Here is a 14739-nt window from a genome sequence, read left to right as displayed (position 1 = left end):
TTTTTTTTTTTTTTTTTGTTTTTGTTTTTGTTTTTCAGTGCCTTCATATATAAACAGCATTGCAAGTAAGAGGTGATAACTGTCTCAACTGACTTCAGATTACATTTTTATTTAATTAAAAAAGAAATCTATTACTGTATCATGTTTTGAAAGTAATTTATTGAGAGTTTGCTAAACTATCATCGTTGTAACAACAACATTAGGAGACTGGTAGACTAGTAACTACTATGATGAATTGGAGTGTTTAGACATTACATCTCATCTCTGGGTACATTCAGTTCATAAGCAATATTTTATTTCCTGTTATTACCTCTTGTAAGATTGCAGTATTATATTTGCTTACGTACATCCACTTAACTCTGTTCATACATTGTTTTATTTATAGCCCAGGACAAACAAACAGTGTATTAAAAATATTACTATTAGTGGTGTACCACATGGAATGTCATTTTTCAATATAAAACATTTCTAAGTTATGATTATGGATGTTAGTGAAAGTGGTTAATGGGTTAATCCAAATTTGTAAACACTTGGCTAGCTTCACTTTCCAGGTGGTGTTTGTCTTGTAAGCAATGATTTTGTGCCTTTCAAATAATATGGTGACTGTTAAAGGAGCATGCTTTCCTTTTTTATGAGTTCAAATTATATGATATAATGCAACTGAAACTGTTTGGAATGAGCTATGTTAAGCAATGAATGGTACAGTAAATAGTTTCAGAAATTTCACTCAAAGAATGACCACCTTTAAAGTAAGCCATGACTGGAAATCAAAATTCGTTTTAAATGGAAGCCAATTATGAAAGCTGGTAGAAAGAAACTCTCAAACCGGTTTGTAAATTTAAAACAGACTTAGCTGTATTTTCCTCTGTTAGTTTCCTGCCATTTGCTCGACATCAAAAACATGAAGTTGGATAAATCGGTTTCATATGGATTGATGGAACACCAGATATTGCGACGTCTGGAAACCAGAAACAGGAAGTTGGATAAATGGGTTTCATATGAATTGATGGAACATCAGACATTGCGACATCTAGAAGTGTGTTTAATGCTGTTAAAATTCACTGTAAAAAAAAGAAGCCTGTCTGACATTGTCATTACTTATGATGAAAAATGGAATAGACAATTGTTAGATGCAGACAAGTCTCTAAAACATTTTCCAAAGCCACTGTTACATCCCAAAATGGTTATAGTGGCTGAATAATGGTTTGTAATAGGTTTAGTTCAATATTCCTATTTTGCAACAAAGGAAATCAATTGCTGCAAGCTCATACTGCCATGAAATCGACCACGTGAATGGAAAACTGAAATCAAAACAGCCAAGACTGGCTAATAGAGACAACAATTCTACTGTTTGACAATGTTCGACTACACACTTTTCAAATCACTTTTATAAAATTAACAGAGCCAGATTATGAAATGTTCCTGCACTCGTCTTATTCACCTAAAATCTCTTTGTGAATTATTACTTTTTCAAACATTTGAAAAACTGTTTATATATAATAAAATATCCTTGGATCAATACACTATAATTGAAGAAGTTGAACAGAACATTGATTGCAAAGGCGGGGAGTTGTTTTAAATAAGCATATCTAATTTAACATCACATTGGCATAAGCAGTTAGACATATTGGAGTAAATTTTCATGAAATTTATTTGTCTAATCCCTTTTACATGTTTAATTTTTCTTTTAAAATTCATTTCATCTGGTACACTCCAATATAGCTGCTATGATTAATTGCAAGCATGGCTGTGTGGTTAAAAAGCTTACTTTACAACCATGTGGTTTTGGGTTCAGTCCCACAGTATAGAACTTAAGGCAAATGTCTTCTACAATAGCCCTGAGCTGACCAGTGCTTTATGAGTGGATTTGATTGATGAAAATTGTGCGGAAACCCATGAGTAATGTGTCTCCAACAATTGGTACTGATTTATGTCCTTATAACTTAATGGTTTGGCAAAAGAGACTGATAGAATAAGCACCAAACTTGAACAAATAAATACTAGGGTTGATTTGTTCAACTAAAACCCTTCAAGGAAGTGCTCCAGCATGGCCGCTGTCTCATAACTGAAAGTAATTAAAGAGAAAAGATTTCCGACTTCTCTCTACTTTTACATATCTAAAGCAGAGAGTAGGCTCTATTATACTGCCTACTCCTTCGTTATTCATTTTATATAATTGCTAACTCTTCATTTTCTTGAGATCTCCTTTGTTAATTTCATTGGCAGTTGTTATGTTAAGATCCTCCTATGGTTTCCATTCGTTTGTTGATAATATCCATGCAATTTCTGAAGTGGGATTCTGGCTTCATACATCCTTAACACATGTCAAAGATATTACTAACATTTGTTTTCAGTTCCATGATACTTAAATATGAATGATCTTTTCTAAACACTTTATCATTGAATAAATTTTCCTTCAAACATTCCGTTAGGAAGTTGAATAGTTAAATTTGCTAAATATGCATGTTGATCATTAAACTTCAGCTACAAGAGACCCTTGACATTTTCTCTAAACATCTGTAGATAATAGACCAAACCTTATTTTATATCATGTTATCTCATAGTTATTTCAAGTAGTCCCCAATCCAAACTGAGGCTGTACCTTAGTAATCATATAAGCGTAGGTCATGGTTATTGGCTTATGGTTCTGAGTTCGAGTCCTACTCAAGTCAGCTTTGCTTTTCATTCATTAAAAACAAATAGAAAAGAAAAAAAGATACCACTAATATGCTACAGTATACTGTCCTTATGTCTGAACTGGTATCACTTCTATTATAGTTCCCATTTAAGAGAAAGCCTTATGGTTTGTGAATAACCCTTGTATGACATAAAACTTCTACACGGTTATTCAGTCTGCTTGAATTAGCAGCCACATCTCCCTTAAATTACACCTTACCATCAACAATTACATTATACCATATATAAACATATGCTGGATGATATATTCCGAGACATGCAATGCCAAAAAAAGAGGACAAACTGGTCATGGTTGGAATGCTTTTGATTATAGGTTCTACTCAGGGTTAATCTGAGTTAAACAGCAACAAGCACCTATTTTGCTCTCCTTTCACTGGTGCTCTCATATCTGAAATGGTGTGTCTTGAGCAACATTCTAGACTAGACGAACTCCAGGTATCTAGTTGGTAACCTTTATTTAATAAAAATCTTTATATTAATGCTCTAAGGATATACACCATTCCAGATGTAGGCGCAGACACAGCTGTGTGGTTAAGAAGCTTGTGTTGCAGCCATGTGGTTTCAGGTTCAGTCCCACTGCACAGTACCTTAAGCAAGTGTCTTCTACTATAACCCAGGGCTGACCAATGCCTTGTGAATGAATTTGATAGATAGACACTATGTAGAAATCCTTTGTCATTGTGTTTGTCCCCACCACCACTGCTTGACACCTCAAGCACTCTGTTTCTATCATCGTACTTTTGCTCCCTCCACTCATCATGGTTCCTCTTCTGTCATCACTCCCTCTTCTGGTCATACTCTCAGGTCACTTGCTTTGAGCAAATAACCATATAAAATAGTGAGGACCCTTCAGTTTTGCTGCTATGATAAAATGCAGGGACCTGAGCACAGAGCTACAGCATTGGCTACAGTCCGATCAGTGAAACCAGTATGTGTATATGTATATATATATATATATATATATATATATATGTATGTGTGTTAGAAGGTTTAGAGGTGATGTACAGGAATTATATATTAGAAAAAATAATAAGGTACTCAGAGATCTGGATGGTTGTACATTTACAGATTTTTATTAATATGTCACATGTTTTTATAAATTAGTGCTTGCATCTATTCTAGTAGATTCTCCAGATTTAATTTTTTTTGAGAGGATTTGTCTCTTTTTATAGTATTATTGAATGTGTAGGGGTGGATATATATATATATATATATATATATATATGGGCGTGATACTTTGGATAAGTGTCTTCTATTAAAGACACGGGCTGGCAAAGCCTTGTGAGTGGATTTAGTAGGAAATTGAAAAGAAGACTAACTCACACACTTATGCGTGTGTGAGTTACTGTCGTTTTGCTTTCACATCATGTGATAGTTGTAAACAAGTGTCATTTTAATGCAAGTGGTGTCTTTTGTTTCCAATCTTCCATGTGTCTGGTGATGGGGAAACAGGTGAGGGTAGAAACTCTGCCAGATCAGATTGGAGCCTGGTGTAGCCATCTGGTTCACCAGTCCTGGTGCAGCAGTCCTCAGTCAAACCGTCCAACCCATGCAAGCATGGAAAGCGGACGTTAAATGATGATGATGGTGATGATGATACAGTACAGTAGTGTTTCTACTTTGTAGATGTTCACCTATCATGAGGGGTTTCGGAACGTAACACCCGCAGTAGTCGAGGAATTACTGTATAGTGATTATATAACTGTTGCATCATGAATGCATATTTTAAACTACATACACACAGCATTATATTTCCTTTTTTATTATATCTCATGGTAATCATATATGTTATTGTATAGACTGTCATTGTTTCCTCTTCACAGGATAAAAGAAAAGTAAATATAAAGGTGTATGAATCTGTTTTCATTGTCCATTATAACTTTCCATGATGCAATTTTTTCTGCTTCAACACACTAATCTCATATCACTTGCCAAACAAGTACAACTCATATCTATGTGTATGTCATTTCATTGTGAAACAGCTTAAAATTTAAACAATTTATTGTTGCTTGCAATTAAATTATTCACACCGCCTTTTCCCTGCTGTTTTCTTGCAGTACACTATATTATAAAAACAAATACATGGATTTATGTCCGGTTTTTCACTAAACTTAGCTCTTCTCTATCTGTCCAGTAGATATAGGAAGTATTATAGATTTACTTGTATTTACATTAGGCATTAAGAAACTGAATATCTTTCCTGTAAAATATTTCCTATGTAGATGTGTACCACCTGGTAACATTAAATGAACTTTAAACTTTGCTATTCACAAAATAATCAGGAAAGGCAATTTTTATTGACAGGATCTTGTTTCTAAATCTAATTACTGTCATAGTATAGATTGCTTACATTCCTGGGTGGATAATGTCTCCCTACAGAACTTCTAGTTAAAAGGTATCTTGAGATATGTAATCTATGTTTAAGTAGATGGTTGAGTCACTTGGGTATAGGACAACCTCCTTAGAGGTACTTAGCTATTTGGCCAAGTTCCATCTATCTCTAAATAGGTACTGCAGTATATATAATTCACTGCTCTAAACAGCAACAATGGCACTATTTCTTTTGTCTGTTTTTTTATTTAGTTTTTGGTCAATCAGCTAAACTAGAGCAAGTAGAATTTAGATGCTTTGCTCAGAGGAATACCTAAATGGTTGTGCTATGCTTGTAGAGGTTTCAACCCAAGACCTTGTGATCAGTTGCCTAGTACCTTAATTTGACAACAATTAAGTTATTCCTTTCACAAGCTTCATGAGACCACTATCCTGGCACTCGATTTTTGTAGTATCAAATTGATGAATAATATCTTATTCTACAGGGATCCACAAAGTCTGGGTACATGGAATAAGGAAAATCACAACATAAACAATTAGATATAAGAAATAATAATTTCTTAAAGTATGTGTTAATCTGCATATGGGTACATGGGGTAAATAAAATCATAATATAAACAATTAAATATAAGAAATAATAATTTCTTAAAGTATGTGTTAATCCCATGTATCCAGACTTTGTGGACACCCTGTAAAGTTACCAATCAACCACAGGTAACATTTTACATAAAAAACAAAGGTCAAATTTAGCGATTAGTTCACACTGAAGTCTTTTGCCCAGTGCTGTTTCTTTACAGCTAGGTGGACCGGGCCACTGAGAACTAACTGTTTGTATCACAAACCCTAATTAAACTCTGGAAAAGGGTTGTCATCCAAAGTAGCTAATGTATTTGGCTAAAAAACAACAAAAAAGCTCAGTGATTGATGGACATACAAAATAGACATATGTAGGTTCTTCTGTGTATAATGCTTTCAGTTGAACAAGAAAATTTTAATAAAGCTGCATGATAATGGTGTCAGCCATGGCATGCAGACCATCAGACATTACGTTTTTTCTTCTTCTCTTCCATTTTACAAATTCAGTGAGCACATGTGCATTGTATGTTCATACTTTTCTTTCCTGTTCTTACTCAAGACTGTTTACAGATCACAACCATCTCATGAACACGAGGTCGTGAAGAGCACTTCATGCTTCGATGGTTGTGAAAAAAACTCAATTAACTGATATTATCCATGTAATTAGGAGACAAAAATTCCTTCAGGAGGTGCTTTAAAATCTAAAATAAAATAAGGGAGATCACCCTAATAATATCAGCTACTAATATTTTTTTTAAATTAAGCTAGTGTAGATGAGCGGTGTAGATCTTGTCTTTAAAAGGCTGCTAATGAAAGCACCAAACTTGTTTAAGTCATATTGGATCTCCTCAGCAAAACATTTTATTCAGTCAGCAAGACTTGGGGGTAAATTGCATAGAAATAGAGGAAATGTGTAGCAATGTTCATTATGAATATTAACAATACGGCTGACAGAAAATACCTCAGAGGTATGCTCTATTTGTTGGCTTTGAAGACAAGATCCCCTACATTAATCATCATGCATTTATTTCTTAAAATTTGAAGTAGCTGATATTTGAGTTACCTTCCTTGGTTGTTATTTTAAGTTATTAAACACCTCACTTAGAGAGTTTTCATCTACTTGCTTGGATAATCTCACTTAATTGGTGTTTTTCAACACACTGTATCATGTATGTCAGTTTCTATGTTCAAACCCAGCTTGTTTAGTAACTTACCTTCCTCTTTTTCCACACCCTTTTCATACAATTAGAATAACTTATTGAAAGAGTTTTCTGTAATTTTTAGGTCGACATAAATTTTCAGTTCAATTGAAGTAACATGCTTTGTTGAATGTCTTCTTTTCGATAATAGAACTATCACCATTGTCAGGTTGCACCAAGTAAATCATGCTGGTTAACAATTAGGTACAAGTATGAAAAGACCATGACTAGATTTGTTTGTTGAAGTAGGAAAGAAATTCTAAAAAGTTTTCTAAAAATAATGGTAAACTAAATTTGTTAGCTATGGTATTTTCCTTACCAATGGAAAATCATTAGTTTTTGATCATCAGTTGTCTGTAATTTTGGCTTGGTTAATGAATAAATTGAAACTTTGATGTTAGCTAATGAGCCATTGTCATTGCCTAAACATTGGAATTGTTTGAAGAGTTTTGTAAAGACCAGAGATTTATGTTAATTATGGAGAAATTTATTGAAAAATAGTTTGGTGGTTAAATTAAGACAGTTGTGTGTGTGTGTGTGTAACATTGAGGCAGATTATCAATGAGCACCCTCTATGTAGTTAATCAACCTACTAGAAATAATAGGCAGAATCTTTACTGTCTTAATGAGACATTAAATAATGTATTTCTAGATATACCTACAATGATAGGATGGTCATGGCTGGAATGCTTGATCAGGATTGATCTAGGGTTAAAAAGAATCACTTATGTATACTCTTGTAAACATTAGCCTACAAATGTTCACACTGAACATCAACTGCATTAATCTCTTCACTTGGGGAGAAATTTCTCTTCATTTAACTTATTAATAATAAGAGCACTCAGAGAGCGCAAACCTCCGCCAAGGCAACACCAACATCCTCTCAATGATTAGCCGGAAAAGATTTTTAAAATGAGAATATCTGAAATAAACTTGACTGCTTTCACAAACGAGAATACTAAAAATGAACCTGACCGCTCTCAAAAATTAAGTAAAGAAAAAAAAAAACGGGAAAATAATCCAGACTCCTTGTCTGGCACTGGATCAATCCCAAAATCTAATCAGTTCACGTCAGTCAGCAGGCCAAACATCCCTGAAAGTTTCATCCAAACCCATACAGTGGTTCTTGAGATATCTTGTCCATGGACAAACGAACAAACATGACTGAAGCAATACCTCCGCCTTTGCTAAGGCGGAAGTAATAATAGTAATAATAATAATAATAAAAACATAATATAAAGTCACCATGTATCTCTTCTACTGCAAGAAATCCTTTCCAGCTCCTTTTATAATACTTTAACCTCTCCTTTCCTAGCATAAAGCTGCCCACCTCTCTACTGTAGTCCTACTCTGTCGAGGGGTGACTTAGTCTTGTGAGTTACATTGTGACATCACTAGTACTGTTGCCATGGAAAAAGTAGCCAGTACACTTTGTAAAATGGTTGACAGTAAGGAGGGCATCTAACCATAGAAACCATGCCAAAGTAGAAATCGGAACATGATGCAGTCCTCTCATTCATCAGATCTATTCAAACCATCCAACCTATGTCAGCATAGAAGATAGCAGTTAAATGGTGATGAGGATTGTTCAAAGCTTTCATCTGTATATCTTAAATATAAACAATATGGATATAGGTAAAATATGTAATAATTGAAAAAAGAATCAGATGTGACTTGAAACCTTATTGGAGGATATGATAGATTTATCAGTTATTTATCTGATTAATAATTTTATAAGTATGTTAGATTACTTTTCATTATCCTAGCAAAGCTGCTCTGTTTAAAGTGTTGGCTTAATCAGATGTAACTTCTCAAGGAGGTGAATTTCATATTGTTTTTTATTACATATCTCCATTGGAGACCATTCAGAAGGGGTTTAGCTTTTGTTTTTTAAGAAATGTGTGTTTTCAATGACAAATAACCAAGACCCTCATGGAAGCAACGATAAATGACCAAGACCTTTGGCATTATGTGCTTGAGAATAAGACCCATGAAGCCAAGTGAAACCATAGTCATGGCAGATTCTGGTGTCATGTAACTGGCACCCATGCTAGAGGCATGTAAAAACACCCAATACACTCTTGGAGTGGTTGGCATTAGGAAGGGCATCCAGCCGTAGAAACCATTCCAAATCAGACTGGAGTTAACTTATCGTCCCTGGTCAAACCATCCATTACTTGCATGAGTCAGATGGTGCTTATTGAGGCAGGTTTTCTACAGCCAAATGCCGGCATGGTCAAACATGTTTTCACAGAATATTGAAAATGAACCACACTGCTTGTATGACACTGACTCTCATTTACAATTGTTATATGATGCTAAGAAAGGAGACACAAGCACAAATACTCACTCCATACATACACATAGATACATACAATATATATTCGACTGAGTTCTCTCAATTTCTGTCTACCAAATCCACCCACAAGGCTCTGGCCTTTGGCCAAAGTGCCATGAGCCCACAACCATATGGTCGGGAAGCAAACTTGTTAATCATACAGCCATGCTTGCACCTATTCTATTTTATATTTCAAAATTATGTAAATTAAACAATATATTAAATAACTAAGAAATACATTCAAATGATGGTGATGATGATGATCAGTAATAATCATCAGTAATTTTTTTATGTTTGTTTTTCTCTGTTGGCATGGTGAGTTGGGAACATCTGCTGTACAGCTAATCACCATTTGTCTCAAACTTACATTATCTCTGCTGTGCGGACCCATATCCGGAGAGCTGACTTATGTTTTTCTTTAATGTCTTCCATGTGTGTGTGAATGTGTTGTTTTGGAGAGGAGACTAAGAACATTTTCCCTGAATAATTCCTCTGTTCTTTCAGAGTAGTTTATGTTTGTGCCTTTTGTTGTAATAACATGTTTAGATAAGTGTTTCTTTTATTTATTTTTATTTTTTCCCAAAATTTTCCTGGTTTGCATCTCCTCCTCTTCCTACAGTGAAAATATATGAATGTCTATCTAAATTTCTTTGAATTGTTGCAGCAGGCATTTCCTGCCACTAGTCTTTTTCTTTTTTTTTTTTCTTTTTTTTTTTTGACCGTGAAAATAATTCCCACTTTTACAGCTAGATAGACTAAGATAAGCAGCTTGCACAGGCAGACTCTAACCTCAGGACGTGTGTCGCAAGCACTGATATCTGCCAACATCCGGCATCTGTGTTGGTGTTGTGTGATGGGTTACTCTGTGTTTAAAATGAAGATGTTCACAGAAACATCTCATTTGATATTTCACTAAATCATAGAATCAGCCAGGCAGCCAAATATTTCATCATCATCATCGCTACTATACTTCATTCAGTGTATTCCTCATGCATTTGCAATTTCTATTCCTTTTTTTTTGATTTAACTATTTTATTGTTTGATGTCTGTCTTGGCTCCAATCACACAGTTGTAAAATAAGAGTAGCACTTGTTGTCAGTTTAGTATCTTAGAGTAATGCACACATGACATTTCAACAAGGCCAGGGTCAGAGCACAATGGCTGGACCAAAATCTGACCTATGGTTATGAAGTCAAGACTCAAGCAGTTGAATCTTCACAATGTCATTGTTTAAATTTCTTCAGACTAGATCAATTTCTTACACATTTTCATATCTTGGGTACAGCTGCAGTCCTACTGCATGGCACCTTGGGCAAGACCCTTCTGCTATAGTCCCCTGGCTAATCAGTACCTTGTGAGGTAATTTGGTAGATGGAAACTGAAAGAAACTAGTTGTGTGTATGTGTGTGTGTGTATGAATGGGCATCTGTTTGTGTGTGTGTGTGTCTGAATGTTTACCAAAGCTATGTTGGGTTATAGCATCCCTGTTGTATCTGGGTGGCAAGCAATGACATTCATTGACATTTTCTGTCAACGAATTGTTTACTAGCTCTGTGCTTTTGAATTACCTTAGAATAAAAAAAAAGTTCCTTCCTTGAAAAGCAGGTAAGAGTTGATGACAAGAAAAGTATCTGACCATAAAAATATGCCACAATTACCTACTGTCTAACCCTCAGTCACATGGAAATCATGTTAAAACATGTTAAACGACACAAACGAATGATTTGTGTAGTTTAAACTCAAAGGGAATCAAAGTCAATAATTCAAACCCTGCTATGGCTAGGCTCATTGATCCCTGTTATGGCTAGGCTCAATTAATCTACTATAGACTGAAGATAATTTTGTGCTTGTGTATTACAAGGACCCATGTGAAGTTGAGGAGATAAACCTGTCTTGTGTTAGCTAATTTTGTCAGATATTGGGTTGTTGCTTACACTGCTGGAAATGGTGTAGCTACTGGTGGCATAAATTTTCGAAATTGCAATAAAAAGGATATTTATCAGCTTGACAAAGGCTTAATGAACCAGTCCATCACAACTTAACTCGTAGACTCGCTGTTTCTTCTAACGGTCTCTTCTGTTTTTAACTACAATATCCTCTGTTTTTCTGAACCAATTAGTTGCATATTTTCTCTACCGAGTCCCTCTTCTACCACCTATCAACCTCTTGATATCTCTCTCTTCTTCTCCCAGGTCCCACTCTAAACATTACATGCAGTCCTTTCTCCCTAGAATTGTAATCCTCTGAAATTCCTTCCCGCCAATACAGACATTGTCATACTGATATGCTAGCAGAATTGTTCAAACATTGCCTTTCCATATTCAACTAAATGCTTTTTTTTTTTTTTAAAAAAAAAAAAAGATAAAGTAGAAAAATATATTTAAAAAGAAAAGCAAGACCTGCTGCTGTGTAACTAAGTGATGTGAAGCAATGTAAGATTCCATGTCCTGTTTAGAAACAAGTCAGGGAATCATGAGCTGGCAATGTAGACACATACCCTTGCCACTCAAACTAGCATCTCCCTCAAATTATATGTCTGGTTGTTTATAGCTCCACATCAACCCTGGTTCAAGTAAATCATCATCATCACTATTATCATCATATTATATAATGTCTCTTTTCCATGCTGGCAAAAGTTGGACGATCTGTATGATTTGAGTGAGGTTTGGCTGCTATTTCTAGCAGATCGAGCGATCTTGTAAAGAGAAAATTGCTTGCTTGTATTTGTTATCAGTAGGTAAGAGTGGCCTGCAGCCAACAATTGAAATGTAAATATTAAAATTTGCATAAGCCTCTTTCATTCAGGGGTGCGTGGAATGTAAATAATTAATTAAATAAGAAATGTCATTTGTAGAAGTTTTTGTCATATTTGTTCAATTTCTTATTTATATATTTATTGCTTTTAATTCTTTTACTAGTTTCAGCCATTGGTCTGTAGCCAAGGTGGGGCACTGCTTTCAAGTCTAGAGTTGATTATATTGACTCCCACTACTTGATTGGTACTCATGTTATCAACACATTACATCGAAAAGCAATGGCAATCTGGGCATAAGAGATATCAATAGAATATAAAGGGCCATAGCCAAATACCAAGAGGTTTTTTTTGTTTTTTTTTTATGCATTGATTGGTGCAGGCATGGCTGTGTGGTTAAGAAGTTTGCTTCCCAACCACATAGTTTTGGGTTCAGTCCCACTGTGTTGCACCTTGGACAACTGTCTTCTGCCGTAGCTTCAAGCTGACCAAAAACCTTGAGTGGATTTGATAGACAGAAGTTGAAAGAAGCCTATCATGTGTGTGTATGTATGTGTATATGTACGTGTGTATGTACGTGTGTGTATGTATGTATGTAGGTGTATGTATGTGTGTGTGTGTGTATGTATGTATGTATGTATGTGTGTATGTATGTATGTATGTGTGTATGTACGTGTGTATGTATGTATGTACGTGTGTATGTATGTATGTACGTGTGTATGTATGTATGTACGTGTGTATGTATGTATGTACGTGTGTATGTATGTATGTACGTGTGTGTGTGTGTGTATTGTATGTATGAAGTGTTTGTATATGTATGAAGTGTGTGTATATGTATGTATGTGTCTTCTTGTTCTAATATCATGTGATTGTTGCAAATGGATGTCATTCATTTCCTATATTCTGCTGGAACATGTCTGACCATAGAGAAATATTCCCTAACTTGGAGACAGGTGAAGGTTAATGACACGAAGGACATCTGAGCTGTGGAGAAATCTGCCTCAGTAAACTCTGTCTGACCCATGCAAGCACAGAAAAGTGGACATTAAACCAATGATGATGATTGTACTATATAGCTCATCAGTTTTGTAAGACTGATAGATGAAGTTGATTTGAAGGTGGATGAGATGGAATTTAGAACATAAAGCAAAGGGGTTGGGCCAAATATTATAAGTTGTCTGTACTGATTCATCCTTCATGTTGTTTTATTTAAAAAGTTTATAATTTTTATTTGTGTTTGTTTTTAATTTCAGCCCAGAACCGATATACAATTGAACTGAATGAAGTAATCGGAGTAACAACAGAAAAATATGACAGCAGTAGCAATGGGTTTTCATCAAAGGATTCGAGTACCCTTTTTGTGGAAATGCAAACCCTTAAGCCCCATGTATTTTCGGTGTTTCACATCCGTAGAATTGGTCATCATAAGTGGCGCGAACGTAAAGTGACATTTCGCTGTAGAGACAGCACAACTTGCCAAATATGGGTGGAATCTATCCGAAAAGGTTTAACCAATCCAAGTAAGTACAGTTAGTTTACATTTTAAATTCATTTTTTGGTCTTTTGTCAACCCTAGTGCTTGGTCTGGTGCTTGATCTCCTGAAAACAGAGCACCTAAGTCAACCCAAGTATTAAAATGTAGTTGATGAAAAAAAAAATCCAGATATCCAATAATATCTTTTTTATTTTTGTCTGACATACTGATTCTGTGATCGCACATTGACACACACATCATTTTATGCCTGCGCCCCCATTTCAAACTGACATTTGTTGGACAAATTCTTACTGTCCTCCTAGATGGGTTGAAGGACCATGTCAGACATTAGATTCCTGGTTTAATTTCTACTGTTGAACACTTTTCTTTTATTAGCTACTTTCTGTGGATATACTGGTAAACATAGGCATAGTTATATGGTTAAGAAGCTTGCTTCCTAACCATTTGGTTTCTGGTTCAGTCCCACTGTTTAGCAGCCTGGGAAAGTATCTCCTACTATAGTCCTTGGCCAAACAAAGCTGTGTGAGCAGATCTGGTAGATAGAAATAAGAAGAAGCCCATTGCATGTATGTGCATATATATGTGTGTGCGTGTAGGGGGGTGCATGCGTGTGTGTGTGTGTATATATATATATATATATATATATATATATATAAAAATAAAATATAAAGTGCTGGTAGCAGTTGAATATGAACAGGTCCAGTGCCATTCATAGTTATAGTGGCAGCATGCTATGAATGGGAGAGATGGTGAGTGTTAGAGAGATATGATGTGTCAATACATCTGTTAGGCATCTGTTGGTAAACAAATCTATGGCAAAAACTCAAGGTGGAGTGAGTTATGGGTGTTCTTTTTTGCATGTGGCCTAGGCTGTTCATATATATATATATATATAACAACAGCTCCAACCCATAAGTAGGAATAGGATTCTATCCATGATCTCATTTTGTAGGGTGTCAGTCACTGTTGAGAGGTGAAGCATTTTCTGGCTCCTTAAGAGGAAGGCTAGTTTTTGTTACATTGCAGATATGAGACAAGCAAAGGAGATCAACAGCAAGAATTGTATAGATAACTTAGAAAATGACAGATAACATAAAATATTTATCTGTTGTATGACCTGGTTAAATAAACAATCACATATTAAATAACTGATTATCTAAGAGTTTATATATACAAACACACCCAATTTTGCCTAAAGTAGTACAATTTTGGATGATTAGAAAATAAAATTTTAATTAGAAAATATTGACCAATCATATTTTTAAAATGATATGCTATGCCATATGTTGTAATATTTTGTGTTGTTGGTTGGCCATAATTCAGCAGACCTATGATCAAATGTGTTTCAACC

The 14739-nt window shown here is 35.0% G+C and overlaps 1 protein-coding gene across 1 annotated transcript in view; it reads left to right on the top strand.

Moving 5' to 3' along the window:
• The window catches only part of LOC106884171 (ceramide kinase), a 109999-nt gene that overhangs the window by 42990 nt on the left and 52270 nt on the right, over positions 1-14739 (top strand). Inside the window, exon 2 of the mRNA XM_014935414.2 lies at positions 13147-13413. Within this exon, the coding sequence (XP_014790900.1) occupies positions 13147-13413 (267 nt within the window). The remainder of the gene's footprint in view (positions 1-13146; positions 13414-14739) is intronic.

This window comes from Octopus bimaculoides, chromosome 1, assembly GCF_001194135.2.
Source record: "Octopus bimaculoides isolate UCB-OBI-ISO-001 chromosome 1, ASM119413v2, whole genome shotgun sequence".
Taxonomy (NCBI): Eukaryota; Metazoa; Mollusca; class Cephalopoda; order Octopoda; family Octopodidae; genus Octopus; species Octopus bimaculoides.
Note: the sequence above shows the minus strand (reverse complement) of the source record. Positions and strands in the feature narration are given on the sequence as shown.